The sequence below is a fragment of the Lissotriton helveticus genome, chromosome 10 (assembly GCF_964261635.1).
Source record: "Lissotriton helveticus chromosome 10, aLisHel1.1, whole genome shotgun sequence".
In the NCBI taxonomy this organism is placed as follows: domain Eukaryota; kingdom Metazoa; phylum Chordata; class Amphibia; order Caudata; family Salamandridae; genus Lissotriton; species Lissotriton helveticus.
The window spans coordinates 1,027,788,381-1,027,810,328 of NC_136071.1; the positions used below are offsets into that span (position 1 = coordinate 1,027,788,381).

A 21,948-nucleotide genomic window follows, 5' to 3' on the forward strand; every position below is an offset into this window, starting at 1 on the left:
TTTATAAAAAACATAATGCTGGAGATATAGATTAATGTACGCACATGTGAATATGCGGTACAAATACACTGCTATATGTTATGCATATTGTCGACAGAGAATGCTGTGTTCTGTGAGGTAGACCTAATAAATACTGTGTTTCCAATGTAGTTTTCCCAATTCTCTAGGACATAACATTATTGATGTTGTGATACTAAATCTATAATTTATTTACCCGGATAATTGCTTGCCGTAGTAAGTATCGTGGATATTACTAACGCAAACTGCTGAAAAAAGCACGTAGGAAAACAAACTCCTATAAACTATTGTTACATTAGCACCTAAAACAACCGCACGTGTCAAAACATCATAGAAGCCTTATGGACTTACCCGAGAGGCAATTTTCATAAATTTTTTACGCAAACGGAACACGCTGACCAAAATTAAAGCGTTCAAGAATATGTTGGGCTAAACACTTGACGAATAGTTGTACATGTATAAATACAGAAATGTAAAATAACAATTCTTTATTCTATGAATTAGGCCAGTAAAATAGTTTAAAAAGTTAAAAACAAATACCATTTCCCATGATGCCCCAGTTTCCTTCCTTTATCACCAATCAACGGCTTGTTACGGCTCTTCATTTTATAACACCTTTTTTTCTGAACCGCTGAATCCGAAAAAAAAATCGATCTCAAATGTGCAAAAAATGACACTCAAATGACTGTCGGATCTTTTGAGTGCTGGTCTTCTGGTTTGTTTGTTCTGCGAAAAATAGTCATCGTATGAACAAAACAATAAGGGCAAATCACTGCAGCTACATGGGTGGATTCTGCATGTCTATATCTGTGCAGGGAACGGATCAGCACCCGTCATTCACACACTCATACCGTTAAGTCAATACCACTTTAGAGTTGGACAGATTCATCACTGCCACAACAACATTACAGCAATGAACACTCGAGAACAGATATTTCTGTTCTTAGTGCCGACTGTCTCCAGAAATCATATAGAGTAATCCTGCACAATTCCAATAAATCTACAATCATGCAAGGCACACAGCCTGGGACGCACAGAGTTACAGGTTTTCTTTTTGTTGCAGTGACAAGTTTCGTACAATGCTACACTTTCCTAACAGGACAGCACTAAATAGCTTACTTTGCTCAGGTTATTAGCCCTGCAGATTAGAACATGACGTCAATGCTCAAGCCTGCCGCCTAGGTTTTGTATAGAACGAATGCTTGTGCACCGCTAGAAATGTTGCTCTGCGCCAGTGCGCCTTTTGAATTGCAAGTCTTAGTCAATGCAATCTTTTATGTTGCTTTGCACCATGTGAGTGCCAGCGCTAAATCGATTATCTTTAAAAAAAAATCTGCTCTTAGCCAATACCATTTGATTTTACTAAAACATTACGTACAGCTTAGTTACTTAAAGAGGGTTCCAGCCAGAATTCAATCATTAGTCTGTTGCACATTGGCTGACTTCTTGTGAAAGGGCAGCATGTTGTAAATCAAAGAGGACCACAGTCCCACATAGATTTGTTCCCATTAGTGCCAGGAACCACTACGCTAATGTCTACTTTTTTGAGACCATACACATTGCTGTCAGTCATAGTTTTTGTTTAGATTGATGATGCAGAGGCTACTTCCCTAACAATGTTGTGCAACAAATCTTGACGGAACATGACAAGAATTGCCAAAGCCAAACACCCCACCTATTGGCTTTTCCAATGCTACTTTAAAAGTGTTCTGCACTTTGTACCTGTGTAGGAGCATAGTAATGTTTGCTGAGTAGGTATGGTTATCCTCTTGAATTTAAGGTGGTGGGAGTATAAGCGCAGTGTTTTAAGGGGTCAAAACTCCCTACTATGGCAATAATAAAGCATTCAAGTGTCACTACCTGTTTTCTTTTCTAAAGAAGTGAGAAAAAAAAAGAAACACCGCTAGGTCAAGATCAACCAAGGGAGTTACCTGTTTAAGTAGGTATCAACAGAGTGAATTGGTGATAGGGGAGGCAACTGACCCTACAACGACCTCCTCCATGCTGTCCCTCGTGAGAGGGGAATGGTAATGCACTGCTTTATAGAGGCAAATATACCTACTGCCATCCCTGAGATGTAATCGTTTATCCATCAAACACAATACTTACAGATTATGATTAGATTAACCGATCTAGGTGGCCCTCTATTTCCTACCAACATAGCAGACCCTAAAATTTAGTTTTTTTTGTTAGGTTCTATTAGGATGAGCCTCCTTACAGATTACTCACGACCAACTGTGTCTTATTATTAGATGTTTCTTATTTTGCTATTCTTAGATAATTGTAATATATGTTGATATCCATCTAGATTTTCAGAAGGGGCTTCTTTATGCTTATATATGAATTTGTAGCCTCTGGATAGACTATGTAGTTCCAAAAGATTTTATACAGTTTTTAATTATTTATACTGTGCTTTTATGACTGCTGTTGCAAATTGAATATAGAATATATGACTTACCATACTTACAGACATAATAGAAGTCATGACATCAAAAATATTCTCAAATAGCACAAAGTAATGGCCTCATCAATTTATTTCCAAACCCGGTGCTACATTAAAAATCAGGGCCATATACTTACCCATGTTAAGACATGTTGGCATTATTTCCTTGCCTCACTCATGCTTGGAAGATTCACTAGGAAGGAAGGGAATTTCACAGTCTCAAAGTACTACACAAAATTCAATGCACAATATCATCAGTCTGGTGTGTTTCAGCTGGTAATATCTGGAATACTGCATTTGACACAATGCCGGAGTCAGTCACTGTTTACTGTGGAGGGAGTGGGTTGGGCGAAGGGGAAGACAATATTCTTTTCAGATGAGAACTCCAATATTGTTCCCAAGAGAAGCAAGGTCTTCTAAAGTGCTTGTCTTTGCACCCATGGCCCGACTGGCAAAATCCTCTCACCACGATTACCGTAGTAAACTCTACTCGGGGTGACATACCTATAGACTCCATAAGCTTCTGCAGAAGGCTCATAATCACACTCGCTGACTATTTAGTGGCATAAACACTATATAGGTATCATACCCACCCTTAAATCATTGTGCTGGCTCCCAAATAAGGCGTCACTTTTAAAAATCAAATTTGGCTTACAGTCCACAAGTTTCTCCAGGGCTACACTCAAGGCTACACAAAGTTAGTCTTACAGTCTTACCTACAATCAAGGCACTCTACATTTGTTCGAAAGCTGAAGTCATCTGCATAACCAGACTCAAAGGTTTTTGAGACCAATATCTCTTGTCCAGGGGATCCACATGGTAGAAAACAGTCCCACTCCCCTTGACAATTGAGGATAACTTCTTAAACTTCAGGAGAAGTATGAGCACACATTTCTCTACTCACCATATGGCTGTGTTGCCACAGTGTCAACATTTCATCGTCTTCTTATTCTAAGACTATAAGCACCTACCATCAAGACCTGCCAAACAGTCATCCACATGCCAAGGATTGGCCCTTACAATTTGGGATCCTTATCAAGCCTTGACCATCTTTCATGATATCATTTGCTTTCCCTTCTACACCTCAGACTTCACGTTGTCCATGTATTTGTTCCAGGTGGTGTTTATATAAGTTATCTTCTTCGACCCTTCTCCTGAGTGCTCAGAGATACATACAAAACGGTTTAAATAAAAAAAAGTTCTCACTATAAATTATGCATTTACTTAATGGAAACTCTGGAATTACTCACCACAGTGTAAATACAAAAAATGGTCTAACAGGAGATGTCAGCCCCCCACCTACACAGTTTATGTTTCGGATTAAGTTAACCTCTGCTACAAACATATATTCCTTCAAGAATGGAAGAGTATTAAGTCAAAACAGCTAGACATAACTAACATCAATTTCAAAATGATATCTTAATAATTCCACATTTGTAAAGTACAAACTTATCACCCTAATAGGGGATCCAGGTGCTGGGGGTGAACGGGAAGATTGAGTGAGCTATTGCCCAGAGTCGCATGATGTTGAGCTAAGCTGCCATCAGCGAGCGAACTGTGAGCCCTGCGCTCTGGAGTCAGCCACTCTGGTCACTGCGCCACACTTCTCCCCCAAATATCTTGGCAAAGTTTCTCTGATAACTAACAGGTTCCCAGTTCTTAAGATAATGTTCAGATTAGATTTTAAGCACTAAAGCCTCTTTATTTTGCTCGATATTCCAATCATATAAATATTTTTAGTAACAGCTTTGAACAGAGAAATCAACATTGACCTATCAGGTAGGCTTAGACTAATATCTAAGGGTCTGATTACGATCTTGGTGGATGGGATACTCTGTCACAAACAATATCCTGTTTGCCATATTCTTAGTTCTATAGGATATAATGGAATTATAATATACGTCACATTTTTTATGGTTTATCAGATCAACCGAGATCGTAATCAGGCACTAAATTTCCAAACTTTACTGGTTATGGACATACCCATGTAAGCTTTCACATTAGATTTAAAACCTGTCAAATTAGAAACAGTGAGCTTGTGATACTTGCAAGAAGCACAGAATGGCATGCAATAACTTGCAGCCATTTTTCAGATTCAAACAAATGTACTGGATAGGAGTATTTAGCCCCAAAAGTGTATCTCCAAAAGACACAGGCCAGTACACCAAACATATTTTTTTTTGCCTTGTAGACGTTAACTAGATGTGAATTAAATTGATTGACTTTTTATATACCACACCAAATTCTGCATAATTACCACAGCTTTTGCACTCTTGCTTCAAAAAACCCCAGGGCACAATTTTCAAAAAGTTTTTAATGAAGGGTAAAATAATAAATAGAGCAGAAGGGTCTCTGGTGTCTTTGAAAACCTGAGAAGAAGAACTGAAAACAGCAGTAGTAATGAGCCATGTAAAGAGCGACCTTTAAACTCAGGTCTACAACTTCAGAGAAAGACATTTCTTCTCATCCATTCATATGGAAGATGGGAGCAGTGTTCTTTATGTAAGAGGAGGGCTTGATCACAGGTAAAACAAACAAGCACGATTAATAATACTGTTGACCAAATAAACTATCTTTGAGGCAACGAAGTGCTGCGCAAAGCACAGAAAGAACCACAGCACCAGATTTAGCATTTCGGGTTGGGAGAACATTGTCAGCAGCACTCGCACTAAAAATGACAATGAAGCGACGGCCAGACTGAAGTGCCTAATGTAGCATTTGTACTCGAGGTACACTTTCCAGGAACACATTTTTACAGGTAGACAGCACAGGGACCAAACATGAAATATGTGAGCTTTAGGGTAGCGCACACATTAAACATATGTATATCAGACAATGTCGCAACCTGGCCCCTTTCTTGCAACGGTTTGAACTTGCTGTTAAGATTTACCCAGGTTGTGTTACTTTAGTAGATTCTACATTGCGCCCAAACCAATGTTTTTTCTGTGAACTTCCATTTGCCTCAAACTGAAAACATATGAACATACCAATCACATGCCAATAAATTACAGCGACTCATAATTCAGATATGAAAAAGGTAAATACAGGAAAATTAGGCCTTTTGAAGACTATAACTGTATTTTATGTATCCTAATTAAGAAGAACTTGAAGATTCAGTTGCGTTCAGCTCAAACTGAAATTCTCCTAGGTAAAACCAAATTTAAAAGAATATAAGTTCCTTATTCTGCACAACAACATGAGCTATATTGTCAGTTTAAATCTGTCCTAGGTGTTCTAAGTAAAGTCTAATGAGTGTGCTAATAAAGGTGTTGGAAGAAATACTTCTAGAGCAAAGCAGAATATTAGATGATTGTTAATAAGTACACTAGGGAGTCATGTAAATATAAAATGAGATATGTCAACAGTGTAATCACTCTCCTCACAACAGAACAACAACATAAAAAGCGAAAGAAGGATACCAACCGTTGTCACTTCCACCACTATCATTTCTAGCTAACAACATGCTGTGCAATGGACAAGACAAATAATACAGACAAGATCGAACATCTCCGGCCAAACAATCATTAAAACACATCTTTTGTAAACAGAAACACAACTGCAAATACAAAAATGATGTCACGGCGCATAAACCCAACCATACTCCAGTCTGCATCAGGATAATCGAAGTCAGGACACCAAGGGACAGAGCTGATAGCACTGCATAGTCATACTATAGAGGCAGATTGTGAGCTATATAAATATGCCTAGCTTAATTTATATAAAATGTGCAACACAGCGGTTCCTAAATTTAATCATCACAGACTCACATTTTTGATATATGGAAAAATACATTTGGCACCATCTTGTTTTACAACTTTGAACATTATGGGAGGTCCTAACATGGACAGTGAACAACCTGTGAGTCATAACCGTCTCCTCAGTAAGCAGTACATGCATCTAATCATACACTGTTCTGTATACATTATCTCATCAGACAAATGTGTGTAGTACTCACAGTTGAGTTATTTTAGCTCAATAAAAACATGTATCATTATGTTTACAATCTATTTCCTCTAAGGTAATCTTCTCAAAATACTTCTTGCTTTTGCATCAGAAGGCCTGCAAATCACTGAGTTGACACAATGGTCCCCTGGAATTATTCAACAAAAACGTTTCTAGTGCAAAACACAACAGTAGACAGACACATCTTAACAATTTTACAATATCACTGTTACCTTCAATTTGGTGAGTAGTTACTGGTGTCTGTGTCTCCTTTGAGTAGGCCACCACTTCTCGTGGCAAGAAATCTACCTGGACAACTTTTGAAATTCCGAGTTTCTGTACCCTGCGTCTGGAGAAAAAAACAGACAACAACTGCTTAATTTTTAAAGCTGTACCATTATACTGTCACAAAATAGCATTTACAGACTTACTCTGGCTTCCCCCCAAGAACCTACACTTCCACTTTACTTTAAAGTGGATACTTAATGTAGGTTCAGGAAGGTCAGATTTATGTCAAATTCTCAGAATACCTAGTGACAATACAAATGACTTCTTTAATTGCATGTACATGTTAACTAATGTGAATATCCTTAAAAATGGGGCAATGATTTTGCCTTCCTAGACATACATTGGGTTGTCCTGTTGAAGGCAGTCACATTTGGATCAGACACCTAACCATGGCCAGCATGGGCTTTTTTGGTAAAATGTGGCTTGAGACTAGCAACTCTTGCCTGGCCATGTTGCTGCTACATCTGCACATCTGTTTCATTTTTTGAACTCATAATTCAAATTCTCTATTAGTGTTTTAAAGGTGGATGCCAGTGGTATACCCTGCAGCTGAGGAATAGATTTGACACAAATGATATAGGTCCTTTTTCCGTGTCCTCTTTAAAGTCTTGCTCCAGGCTACGGCCCTGGATTCAAGCACAAATTGCAGTAAATATTGCAACTGTCAGTTTCCCCTGCATGAATTTCAACCAGGTAAAAGTGAAAGAATTTATGTGGGGATAAAAATGCACCATATCGAAGTTTGAGACCTTAGTACAGAATAAAAACACCTGATCTCACCGTGCCATCTCCGGTTACAAGAAAGGGATATTGCGAGTTGCCTGCAATGCGGTTCAGTGGTACCAGGTGTTAAGCAGTAACTAAAACGCGAGGAAACCTCGCTACCGCAGACATTAGCAGAGAGCACTACAAAATGATATGTGATTAAAAAGCAGTACATGCCTTGTTTTCATAAAGATGCTATGTAGGTTAACGTTCACCAGAAAACAGAACCAAGAGTTCAGCAGGTTTGCAGTTAATTAGAAAAACATGTTTGCATGCCTTGAAGAGATTATAGTACAAGTTACTTACCTTCGGTGACAATGTATCTGGTGGAGACGAATCTAGCCGCAGATTCCTTAACGTAGAATCATGCCCAGGCGTGAGACTGGACCAGGAAAATTTCCTTTGCCACAGCATCCCTGCGCGCCGGGGGCGGTACCACGTGATTCCGCCCTGACGTCGTCTATGGGCGTGACGTCAGCGAGGTCATATAAGCCCCACCCCGGCGCGCTGACATCAGTTTTCTTCTGAGAACTTGTCTGTTCCTCAATGGTGAGGAACAGCACCATTCAGGGAAATGTCAGGCACTGTGCGGCGCAAGTCATAAAAGGGAAGAGCAGAGCACAGTTACTGCAAAGCAACCTTGCAAGCAAATAAGACATCTTCCCTGGAGACAGAAAAACATAAAAACATATGCAAAATGTTACAGAAGACGAAAGAAGCCTGCAACCAGAGTCTAATAACAGTGAAGAACAAGAAGTTTAGAACAGAAGAGTAACAACAACTTACCCTAAGACAACACCATCAAGGAGAGTCGCATCCCCTGTAAAGAGCTAAGGGCTGAGGCACAGCCAAGAGACCCCCAAATCAGAGGACTGCACACGAGTCAGAAACTTCAAGCAATGAAAAAGGGAAAAATGTATGAGGAGGTCCCACACTTGAAACACCAGGATGTAGGGATGCAGAAGTACACATGAAACTACCGACCAATTACCAGAAAGGAATGAGTGTATGCAAACTAACAGAACAAAGCATCCTGCTAGGGAGAGAGTGAAAGAGGGCACTCGCAGAAGACAAGACCACCTGGAGGTAGGCGAGTGCAGAAGACAAAGCGGAAGGTCCTCGCAGAACGGGGAGGTAGGGCGGGTCGTGAAGTAATCTGCGTCTAGAATCGTCTCTATCAGATACATCATTACCGAAGGTAAGTAACTCATACATCTGATAGAGTCTACTAGCCGCAGATTCCTTAACGTAGAATAGATACCCTAGCCATACCCAGAAGTGAGGAGGGCCTGCGAGAGAACCTCCCCAGTAGGAAGAAACAGGGCCCCAGCAGGTGATGTGTACTGGGGACAAGAAGGGCAGCCCAGCCCCCACCAAGAAGAAGGAAGCAAAAACAAGGCGAAAAGGGGGTGGGGGGGGGGGGGGATACCCAAAACCCATCCAGGGTACAAGGGACATCCGCCAGAAAGCCCTGGAGGGACAGACACTCCAGAGGAGTAGTGAGGAAGAAAAGAATCACCCCAAACTCCAAGGAGCAGAGGTAGAAATGGAGGCAGAGTCCGCCACAGGAGAACACACACAGTGAAGGTGACAGCTGAACTGGCATCAACCTCGAGTCAGCGGACAAGGCAGTAACGGCCCCACAGCCAAGAAGGGCAGGCATGAGAAGAAAGACACAGGCTCGCAAAGCTCCAGCAGACCAAGAGGCAAGAACACAAGGGTACACGCCAAGGCCCACGGCAGTGGACCAGAAAGAGCAGGCGTGTGCAGCAGGGAGCTGGCAAATACCATGACGCCGAGCGCACAGAACAAGCTGAGCGCAAGACGAAGGCAAAGGCCAGAGAAATCCAGAAGAATCCCCAAAGGAAAACCGTTCCAGACATAAACCAACCCACGAAAAGAAGTGGGACTAGCCAGAAGAGAAGAGAAGAAATACATAGGACGGACTTAAGCCGTCGACCAGAACACAGGAAAAGACAAGGCAATCCTGTCCCCCTGGAACACCAGACAGAGGACCAGGCCGAAACACCGTACAAAAAAGTGCGGAAATAGCACAATGCCGTAGACGGCATGCCAAAACCAGTCCAGCGATGAAGCAGATACTGAGAATGACAGAACCTGGAGCAGCGCAAGCTGTGCCAAGACAAAGACAAAGACGCACCAGCTGTATACAAGGATGCCAGGGAAAGGCGAGGAACCTGAAAAAAGGGGGGTCCACACCCTCCCAGCTTTCGACAGAGCTATACAATAGCTACACGTACCCTACTTAGGGTATGACACATCCAAAGAAAACATGGGAACATCTCTTAGGGACAAAATCCCACAGCAGAGAACAAGAACATAAGGACCTGCGGTTAGCCCACAGACGGCTTATCAATCAGCCCAAAAATACACAAATGTCAAAGGGGCTGTACCATCAGCCAACAGTACAGAAGGGCCAACCTAAGGACCTTGAAGGCACGTCAAACCACACAGAACACACAGACGGACCAATCAAAACACTAGACTCCAGAAAAAAAGGTGGGATAACGCCTCCCATCAAGCCCCGGAGGATCAACAAGCCAAGCTTACAGAGGGGGACAAGGACGGAGCCCCGCAAGGAGCCGTTGAATGGCGGAGTCCATGTGGGTGTTTATTTAAAAGAACCCCATCAAAAGGCAGGTCAACCAGACGCTCCCTAATATTCTCAGAAAAAAACCCATCCCGCAACCAAGCATGGCGACGGAGGGTCACAGCTGGCTATAGCACGGCCGAGAGCATCAGCAACATCCAAGGGCACACGGAGAATAAACGCGGCCAACTCCTGACCATCCAACACATGGTGCCATAGGTCAGCGCGGGCACTTTCGTGGGAGACGCGAGACAAAAGGGACTCCACAGAATCCCACATGCTGGAGGTAGTCCTGGCCAACACACAAAGTGTGTTGAGCGCTCGCAAAGCAGCACTGGAGGAAGTGAAGATGTTACGCCCCCCATGAATCCAACCACTGGGCCTCCCGCGGCGGAGGAAACACTGAAGGCAATGAAGGGAAAGCAGTCTGCAGAAGAGGGCCCTGGGTAGAATGGTGGAATGAAAGGCTGGATCATGCAGAGCAGGATGGTGGTGGTCTAGAAGCGGCTGATGCACCGGGTCACCCGTGGCAGGACGCCTCCAGGCCCTTAGAAGAGAATTGTGGAGAGAAGCTTCGAATGGAAAAAGCAGCTCCCATCTACCAGAGTCCTGGTGGAGAACTTCCAACAGATGATCTGTAAGGAATGGGGTGACTAGGTCACCTATCCACAAAATGCCAGCGACCGTGGAAATGGCACGAACAAAGGCTACACTCGCCTCCATAGGGCGTCACGGGGGAGAAAGCAATTCCTCCGTTGGTGACGGCTGTAAACTAAGCCGTCCATCCCCAAGTCCAGCTGGAGGAATAAATGGCCAGCCCCTGAATAGTGGAGGATCCACGGACAAGTGGGGGGCCTGTGGGGCCTCCGGGGAAGGCGGAGAAGCTGGCGAAGCAACCAACAGCGAGCTGCGGAAGAGAGGTTCTGAGGGTTGAGGCCTTTGGGACGGCGAGGACGCCGGTGAAAAAGCAATGATGCGGCGTCCCACCTTCAGAGAAGAAGATACCAGGAGATGGCAAACCTCCAGATAGGAAGGAACCTCTGGAGACGAGTCGAGGATCAGACGCCTGCACGGTGCCGTGGAGTCCACCACAGGCGCAGGTGCGAACTCCACCACCACGTGCTCCCTAGTAGAAGGGGGCGGGGTCAGAGCCGGGTCCGCTAAGGAAAGCGTCGAAAAGGCGCCAGCTTGATTTCACACGAAGCAGCCACCTGCGTGAATAACCGAGAGGGACTCGGGAAGGCAACCCAGGCCCTGGCTTCCACCGCAGCACCGCCAGGGCCGGGGAGGAAAGCCTTCGGTGCCGAAAAGGTGTCGGCCCGGCCTCTGGCAAGGCAGCCGCCTGCGCAGAGGACCGAGGGGGACTTTGGGACGAGCCCCGACGATCTCCTGCGACGCCACAGGGAACCCTTTAGGGATTTGCAGCGAGGAAGGGACGTTGTGGATCAAAGAAGGGAACCCAGCAGAGCCGCACCTAGACAACACCACACTCCCACAACCTGAAGCCGAACTAGTTGGCGACTCCGCGGAAAGCCCTGCGCAATGCAAGGGCTATGCGGACATCTCAGGGAGAGGAGGGGGGCCAAAGAAGCCTGCAGAGCTGTGGCATAGGCTTTCATTTGGGCCCTAGTCGCCCGATGCCAGGAAACGGCGGGTAGGGTGGCGACGAGCAAGGGCGCTCGTCCTGAGGGGAATCCGCGCCCTCTGCCGAACGAGGACAAGGCCTCGGAGACATGCTGCAGGACTTACCAGCGGGCGAGCGACGCCCATGGAGCCGTGGCGAAGGGCGATGACGCAGTGACCCCTGACCCGGTCACCCCACTCACCGCACGGCCCCCGTGTGCCTGGATTCCGCCTCTGCTGCTACCTGCTCTTGGATGCCTGCTCTTGGCCCTATGCTCTCCAGGCTTGCCCCCGCTCTCCCCGCATCGTCTCTTTCCCGCTCTTTCCCACCCCCCCTCCGCTCCCCGCCGCTGCTCACCTGCGGCCCCGCCCCCTTCTTTTCCTCTTCCGCTCCCCATTCGCCGCCCCGCTCCCGCCTCCCAGCTGCTCCTCCCTCCCACTTGGCCATAAATGGCGGGGACCACGCGGCAGTAAGCTGTGACCCCTGACCCGGTCACCCCACTCAACGCACGGCCCCCGTAAGCCCGGATTCCGCCTCTGCTGCTACCTGCTCTTGGATACCTGCTCTTGGCCCTCTGTCTGCTGCCTCTCTTGGGCCCCTGCTCTCTATGCTTGCCCCCGCTCTCCCCCCATCGTCTCTTTCCCGCTCTTTCCCACCCCCCTGCGCTCCCCGCCGCTGCTCCCCTGCGGCCCCGCCCCCTTCTTTTACTCACCGGCTCCCCATTCGCCGCCCCGCTCCTGCCTCCCAGCTGCTCCTCCCTCCCACTTGGCCATAAATGGCGGGGACCGCGCGTACGCGCCGATTGCGCGCCGAAGGCATGCCAAAGGCAAGCCCGTCCACGCCTGGACCGCGCCCAGCGCCAGAACCCCTGGACCTCGCCGGAGCCAGCCAACTCGCCTGAGCTACGACGCCACCACCCTCCTCGCACTCAACACCGGCCGACAGCCAGCCTGCTATCAAGCCACCCCGAAACGCACCCACGGAGCCTTCACCTGCCACTTCACTAGGTCCTGCACCGCGCCAGCCAAAACAGCCACCAACAACAACCACCTCAAGTGCATCCTGCTCAAACCCGCTCCGTCCACAGGCATGCCGTCGAACTCTGAGACCTCCTGGACAAAACAGCACCGGACGTTGCCTTCCTCACGGAAACCTGGATGAACGCCACCTCAGCCCCCGACATCGCCATTGCCATCCCGGACGGCTACAAGATCATCCGGAGGGACCGCGTCAACCAGACCGGAGGAGGCATCGCCGTCGCCCACAGAGACACCATCCGCATCACCACCAACACCGACGACACCCTCACCGCCGCAGAGCACCTTCACTTCCAGATTCCGCCGACTCCAGGACCACCCTCAGAGGAACCCTCATCTACAGACCCCCGGGACCACGCTCACCCTTCAGCGAAGCCATCACAGACTTCATCAGCCCGCTCGCCCTCGCCTCCCCCGACTACATCCTCCTAGGAGACCTCAACTTCCATCTGGAGAACGACAAGGACAGCAACACCACCGCGCTACTTGACAACCTCGCCAACCTCGGATTCAAGCAACTGGTCAACACCCCCACCCACTACGCCGGCCACACGCTCGACCCCGTCTTCTCCTCCAGCAACCACTTCTCATTCAGCCACACCACCGAGCTCCATTGGACCAACCACAGCTGCGTACACTTCAACTTCAGAGAACAACGACCCACCACCGCCCGCGTCCAACCCCCCGAAGATGCTGGAGCAAGATCACCACCGACCGACTCACCACCTCCTTGAGCCAAAACCCTCCCACCAACACCTCGGACCCCAACGAAGGAGCCCGCAACCTCACACAGTGGATCACCGACTGCGCCGATGCCCTTGCTCCACTGAAAACGCCTCCTAACAACCCCGACAGCAAGAAAGCCGCGTGGTTCACCAACGATCTCAAAGTCTCCAAGAAATCCTGCCGTGACCTCGAGAAAGTCTGGCGCCATAACCAGTCAGCGGAAAACATGACAGCCCTCAAGAACTTCACCCGCAAACACCACCAGCTAATCCACACCACCAAAAGGTCATCCTTCAGGGAACGACTGGACAACAACACTCATAACAGCAAGGAACTATTCAACTTCGTGAAAGAGCTCTCCAACCCCAATGCCAGCAACAATGACATCACGCCTTCACAAGACCTCTGCAACTCTCTCGCCACCTTTTTTCACCGTAAGATCGTCGACATACACGGCAGCTTCGTCGCTCAGAACTCGTACCCCACCGCCGAACCCACGCCCCCACCACCACCCTGTGCGCCTGGACCCCGGTCAGCAAGGAAGACACCACTCACACGATGAACACCATCCACTCGGGCTCCCCAGCGGATCCCTGCCCACAACACATCTTCAACAAAGCCGACTCCATCATCGCACCCAAACTTCGGGACATCATCAACAACTCCTTCACATCCGCCACCTTCCCGGAGAGCTGGAAGCAGGCAGAGATCAGCGCCCTCCTGAAGAATCCCACCGCAGACCCTTCAGACCTCAAGAACTTCCACCCCATCTCGCTCCTCCCCTTCCCCGCAAAAGTCATCGAGAAAACCGTCAACAAACAGCTGACAGCCTTCCTCGAGACGAACGGCTCCCTCGACCCATCGCAGTCCGGATTCCGAGCAAACCACAGCACCGAGACTGCCCTCATCGCAGCCACCGACGACATCAGGACCTTGCTTGACAACGGAGAAACCGCCGCCCTCATCCTGCTCGACCTCTCAGCTGCGTTTGACACGGCCTGCCACCGCACCCTGACAACCTGCCTCCGTCACGTTGGGATCCAAGGAAAGGCCCTGGAATGGATCACCTCCTTCCTCTCCGACAGAACCCAAAGAGTCCGTCTCCCGCCCTTCCTCGCAGAAGCCACCAAGATCTTTTCGGCGTACCTCAAGGCTCCTCGCTCAGCCCCACCCTCTTCAATGTCAACATGAGCCCCCTCGCAGCCATCGCACGCAAGCACAACCTCATCTCCTACACTGACGACACCCAACTGATCCTCTCCCTCACCAACGACCCCGCCTCCGCCAAAGCCAGCTTCCAGGACGGAATGAAGCTCAGCCGCCTGAAACTGAACTCAGACAAGACGGAAGTCCTCATCCTCGGCCCATCCATCTCCGCCTGGGACGACTCCTGGTGGCCCCCTGCTCTGGGCTCCCCTCCCAAGCCCACGGACCACGCACGCAACCTGGGCTTCATCCTTGACTCCTCCCTCACGATGACCAGGCAAGTTAACGCTGTTACTTCCTCCTGCTTCAACACCCTCCGCATGCTCCGTAAGATCTTCCGCTGGATCCCCACTGCAACCAGGAAGACGGTCACCCAGGCCCTACTCACCAGCCGTCTGGACTACGGGAACGCCCTCTACGCTGGGACCACTGTCAAACTACAGAAAAGACTCCAGTGCATCCAGAACGCCTCAGCACGACTCGTCCTGTACATCCCCCGACACAACCACATCTCCTCCCACCTGAGGGACCTGCACTGGCTCCCCGTCAGCAAGAGGATCACGTTCAGACTCCTCACCCACGCACACAAGGCCCTCCATGACATGGGCCCCGAATACCTCAACAGCCGCCTCATGTTCTACACACCTACCCGCCAGCTCCGCTCCGCCAGCCTCGCCGTCGCCACCGTCCCACGGATCTGCAGAACCACCACCGGTGGAAGATCCTTCACCTACCTTTCCGGATCCAGTCTCACGCCTGGGGCTAATTCTACGTTAAGGCATCTGGGGCTAGTAGTCTCTATAAGGTCATTATATTATTTTTATAATAGATAATTTATCACTCCCACATGCTTACATAAATTCAAAATCTCCCCTACTACTAATTATTGGTCTTGGTCTCATGATCATTTACACATGATTGGTGGTTCCTTTCCCCTTTGGACTTCTCAGTGGATGGTTGGGAAATGTGTTGACTTCATGTTTGCTTTAGCATTTCAAATAATCACATCTAAGTGGAAAGATACACCCAAAATTTCATATATGGCATGGTGGAACCTGTTGTGTCATCCTCATCATTTAGATCGAGCCCATGCTACCTCTCCTCCTTCAAAAATTGAAAAAAGATTTATTATGGTCACCCCCTTACTTCATTTCTATCTAGATGCACGACTCGATCCGTATCTTAAGTTTGTAATTACCAGCCTCCTTAAAATTAGAATGGTTTATTTATTATCCATTCATAGTGCCACATTTTTATTAGCAATTCGCTTGTTCAACCTTACAGTACATTATATTTTCACCTCTTTCCTTCTTCCCCCTTTATCTTTGTCCTCTTTTATTCTTCCCTTTTCTTTCTTTCTTTTTCTTTCCTTTCACTTTCATAAACTGAATGAAATTCACTTGTTTTAGCATTACAGTTATGCATTTCAATTCAAGTTTTTTACGTTCATAATCCATTGCTATAGGATATGTTTAATTTGTTATACTTGCATACGTTTATTATCTTCCTTCTATTATCAGAAAGTTATAATCATTTTGCATGTTTATAAATTTGCTTGGATTGTCCTTCAGATATCTATTTTTATTAGCTGTAATTGCCATATGTTTCTTACTTTTCTTTAATAAAGCATTTTTTAAACTTAAAAAGTTGGAAGAGCTCAAGTGTGGGTGAATCGAAGTTGGGAGTCCAATATGTGTTCCAATATTTTGACATAGAGGGACGGCTGAAAGGCAGATGTCGCTAAAATATACCTCAGGTATGAACTGAACACTCGAATTGCTACCCAGACCTAATGTCTGGAAGTAAAGGTCTCCAACCTTTTCAGTAGTGAGAGCTAATTCTGTTCAAGGAAAGTCCTGCTGAGATACTAGCATATTTTATCACTGTAAAATGCTGATGAGATGTATTAACATTACACTATGACCACCCTAAGCACAATTATCAGTAGTAACCACCCAAAAAATTCCAGGTGAAGTTATTAGCAGAATGCTAGGACGTTTATCAATATTAAATGCTTGTAATCGAGTAAAATTCAAATCACCACATGCTGCGTGCCACAAAGGGCCTTACCATAGCAGTAAGTCTCCCCAACTCAAATTGAATTATCATTCAGCTAACAACTTTAAATATGTTTTAGAATTGCAATATTTTGTCTTCATTAGCATATTCATTTTTGTAAATACACATATTTTTCTATCAAAATCCCTTTCCACTTTGAGCAATCAAACAATTTTCCAGAATAAAAACCTTTTCTGAAAAAGCATAATTTTGTCCTTTAAAAATCAAATCAGTTTTCATTGTTGGAAAATACACAGTCACTAAACATCAGCTTTTTGTTTTCATTGAGTACTGCCATGTAAAAAGGCCTCTCATGGACAAATTATGCTTCATATACCCAGGAATTGGAATCATAGGCCATGCTTCCTCACCAAAACACAAAGAATGCCAAATAGACCCTACATTGAAACTGCGCGAACGATGGGTGGAAGAACTGGGAGACATGGATGAGGCTGAATGGAACGCGGCGCTGGCGTCCCCGAGGGAGGTGGGCATCTCGGCGAGGCTCAGGCTTGTACAGTTGAAAATCCTACATTGTATATATTATACGAGAACCGCACTACACAAGTTGCAGAAAGCTCCGCACCCCTACTGTCTTCGAGGCTGCGGGGAGGAGGGTACATTATTCCATACCATCTGGGACTGCCCCTTGATAGCCGACTACTGGCGTCAGGTGATGCGCACATTGTCACAAACACTGAACGTATCCTTGACTCCTGAACCACGTAAATGCTTACTTAACATCTGGGAGCCGAATGACTTGTCTAGGTATGGTCTGATATGGGGTACGTTGGCGATCATGGTGGCTAAACGAGACATAGCGCAAAAATGGGGGGCGACAGACCTGCCCACATTAGCTCAATGGGGCAGGAATCTAGTCCTGCTAATGCTTACGGAGCGGGCGGTATACGTTAATAGAGCCTGCCCGCGTAAATGGAATACGGTTTGGTCTGCATGGAATGCATATAGGGGAGACCTGTGTGAGCCATTGCCAGAGGATGACGAGGCCAGCTCTGATGAGGAGCCAGAAGGGGGGTGGGACTGAGGATGCTACCTTATAACCCGAGGTGTAGTACTTTTGGGGACTTCACACTAAATGCTGTACATGTGGTTTGTGATCCCAAAACAGAATATATGCAAACTACTTGTGGAACTGTGGTTGTGTGCACTGTTAATATATAGGTTTGTTTACAGGTTCTGAGACACCAAGAAAAATAAAAATGAAAAAATTGAAAACTCATAGGCCTCAGAGATTCTGACAAGTGATCTGTTTGAATTTTGTACATCTTGTTCCAATGCGCCGTCGGACCCCAGGGTTGTCGGCTGAACGGCTGTGTTAACCAGATAAAGATATTCACATTGTGTCACCAATACAGCCGGCCCAAGGGGTTGTAGGACATACGTTGTGTCAATATGGAACTGTACAATAAAGGTCTTTAAAAAAATTTTTTTTTAAAAACCCACCAAGAATGCCTCTGTTATGATAATAATGCCCACCGTTAAACCAGGGCTACCACGGTGCCACAGCTGGATGCCCAACATATATCCATTATGGCCATTATTATGGGAGAAGCAGTTGCCACTCTGTCAGGAATGGTTAAAAGCAGGCCAGTCATGCTCTTAATATGTCAGTGATGGCAGCAAGTATGTAATTACTAGATTTGTATGCCCAAAATAGTCAAGGACTAAAATATTATTGCTATGGCACAATTATACCATGAATGGGCACAATTGCGTCAGAGATAATACTCTTATGATGGAGACCAACACACATATTTAGCAGTCCTTGATGCTAGGAGTAGCTTTAAGGAATCAACCCTGTTTATTTGGGAGGGACACAATGTTACACACCCACACAAACACGAACGTGATGCTTTGAATTTTTTCTGCCCTGGATGCATACTCTCTTCTCCTCAGCTCTTTGGTTGATCATGCTCCTAACACATTTTCACTCTAGTTCTTATGTCACACCCTTTGGTGGGTCAGCCCTGGTTACTGCTGCTACACACCGTGCGACTGATTGAGCAGGGCGGATAACATGGCCAATCTCCTTCTTAGGTAGATTTAAAGTGTATAAAGATGGTTCATGTGGCAGACCCATAGGCCAATGCTGCAGCTTCCAAATGCTTCAACACCATTCGCATACTCACAACAGAGATGCAGATGAACCAAGGTGGGATGATTATGTAGACAGGGCTGTTGGTATGGCCCAATTGTGATTAACTCGAGAAAAATATGAGGACTTTAAAAAAGATGGAGGATGATTTGCCACTTTGGCAAAAAGGGGGAAGGAAGTGTAATAATTACACCAAAGGCCATTCAGAAATGTTTTTCACAAGGTGAAGATAGAAGAGATGAGAGAGACGCAGGGAGAAAAGGACATTGTGATAATATACCAGAACGATTTCAGGGAAAGTTTGGGAGGATGGTAAGTTTGGAGAATTAGTAAATAGGTGCTCTGAGGACATAGGTGAAATACTTTAATATCAGGAGGCCTAATAACCCACCTACAACATTAGCACCAGTGAAAGTCCACTGATCATGCATTATCATAGGGATAGATCAATGGGACCACCCAGTTACACTGATATGTTTATAAAGACAACTAGAGAAGGAGAGCAGGGTGCCTTCTCTAATATTAGGAAACCTTGATTGACAGAGCTCGAGCAGTTTTAGTTTCAGGGAACGTATAGTCAGTCATATTCCAGAAAAAGATCTTGTGTGGTTACAGGGGGATTGACGCTATGTGACAGACCAATACCACAGCTGAATGTTCAATTGTCTTCACGCTGCAATGATCGCACCCCCAATAAGATAGTTGCCCAAGGAAAAAACAGTTGGTATATGTCATACCCTATACAGATAATTTAGCAGGGTGGACTGAAGCCTAGCCCTGCAGATGAGCCCATGGCCAAGAGAAGGGTCCTTTGATCCACTTGACACAGCAAGTGTTGAGAATTGCATCCTCTATGGTGAGAGAGATCCAGACTGGGATTATCTGTATATGCAAAAGTGTTTGCGTTTGTGCCAAAGGTTTGCCAGACAGTATAATCTCCAACACCCCTTTACCCCCATACACAAGAGGCGCCTGATTAGTGAGGGACCTGCAGCATCTCATTATGTTCCCTGGCCACAAATGGATAAGGAAAACCTCATAAAACTGTTACCACTACTTACAGAGGGAGCAGGGAAATGGAATAGGACCTATGAAAAACAAACTGCAGGCGACATCCTGGCAATATGAGACAAAGTGTCTACTTAGCTCCCTTATAGTAGATGAAACAGGCAATGTCTCCCACAAAGCTGGAGTGAAAATTATCACCCTTGCTGAAACAAGATACAATGGGTCCCCATTTAACTTGGTTCGGACAGTAGTCTGGGATCCGCTGTGTAAAATGTATCCTGATAGGCCAGACATTTGGTCTCTCATGGCTTAATCAATGCATCCAAATCAGGACCCTACTGATTTCCTCAGCAGGATGAAAGAGAAATGGACTCAAGAAGTAGGCCAAGGTTGGAAAGGAATAGGAGGTAATACTGGGTTGTTTTACAATGTCGTAAAGAAGGGTTTACCTTCTAATGTGCAGGATAATTTAGACAAAACAGTGGCATTGGAAGCCAAACCTTGGATAAAGATACAGGCACAACATAATGCACATTTGTGAAAAAAGAAACAATAGAGAGAGGAACAAGTATGAGGTAACTGAGAAAGCAGAAGCCAAATGAGTGCAGCAAAAACAGGCAAATAAGTGAGCAACAGAAGGGGCTGTAGTAGCAGCAACAACTAAAATGTCTGCGATACCTGTGGGATCGGTTCCAGACCATCGAACAGCAAACTAGTGCAAGGACACAATGAAGTAGCAGAGGATGATGAGGAGTTATAGGAAAGGGTAGTATAGACCCCCAGAGGATGAATCAGACATGCTATTATTGTCATAGATATGGACATTTCATTAGAGACTGTAGATGCAAGAAATGTCATGAACAAAATGGAAAGATAGGAGTTTACAATCAGCCAGGGAACGCAGTAATGCAACCACAGGCAAATCCACAAATATATGTACTCCAGCCATCACAACAAAATACACTATACCCTGTGTAATGCCTCAGATGCAACAAGTACTGCCACAGCAAAGCTATCAAGCACCCCCAATGGTGAATCCACCCCAAGGTGGACAAGGAGGTGTAGTAGTGAGAGGAGGAATTCCCCTCCAATCAAAATTTGAGAATGCACGCAATGAAGATGACTATAGAGTCGTCCAATGTGTCCTTATTGTCAGTGACGCACAGGCCAGATGAGGAGCCCACTGTGACAATAGCTATCAATAATAGGAGATATGCATTCCTGATAAATACAGGAGCAACTCAATCTTGTATCCGGGAGGCAGATCTTCCCATCCCAACAGTTTAATGGACATACAAGGTTTCTCTTTGGTGGTAATGAGGGTTCCATTCATTAAGCAGGTAGAGATGGACATAAGAGAAAAAGTATGTTAATGGCAGCTTATTATTTTCTCTGACTGACTCAGCTTATTTATTGGGAAGAGATCGTATGGCTAAACTAAACAGGACTATCCATTTTGAGCCTGATAGTACTATGATCTGCCCCCCCCTCGGAATTCTTCCTTCCAGGATCCTGCCTGTAACAGTATATTCTTTTACTGGAGATCAAATCAGAGCTTGACCCATTGATATAGAGGCATGTACCACAGTGATATACATAATAGTAGCAGCAAACACCAGAGCTATTGGTAAGAGAGGTTCAGTTACCCAAGGAGTTCCTTTTCCGATGATAGGGACTGGATTCTTGTATATTTGGCAACGATCTGACACTACAAATAGAGACCTTTGAAATAACACCAATCTATGGCACTCTGATACCTTGTGATCATAACCACATCCTATGGGCATGTTATATGCATTGAGCCAGGTAACATGGTGAAAGAAATACTGGATGACCAGCTATTTGACGATGAACCTAAGAAAACAAATCATTTTTCAGGATCCCATACTGTTAAGGACAGTTTTGGAAGTATTGAAAGTAAAGATGCCGAAACCAGGTAGAGCTTTTGATGCGATCTAAGATGCAGACCTTTCCCAAGTACCTGATACTCTGCACCACCACCCAATTCAGAATAACGTTTAAAGAGGATGCTTTCTTGGCCAGGTTGAGGCAGTATCCCCTATCTAAAGAAGCAAATGAGGGTATTGCCCCCACCATCCAGGCGTT

The 21,948-nt window shown here is 46.0% G+C and overlaps 1 protein-coding gene across 3 annotated transcripts in view; it reads right to left on the reverse strand.

The window, feature by feature from the left end:
- DYNC1I1 (dynein cytoplasmic 1 intermediate chain 1) overlaps positions 1 to 21,948 on the reverse strand; it is a 2,048,030-nt gene that overhangs the window by 1,604,811 nt on the left and 421,271 nt on the right. For all 3 annotated transcript variants that reach the window (XM_078663722.1, XM_078663723.1, XM_078663724.1), the window contains exon 6: positions 6,637 to 6,752. In XM_078663722.1, coding sequence (XP_078519848.1) covers positions 6,637 to 6,752 — 116 coding nt within the window. The remainder of the gene's footprint in view (positions 1 to 6,636; positions 6,753 to 21,948) is intronic.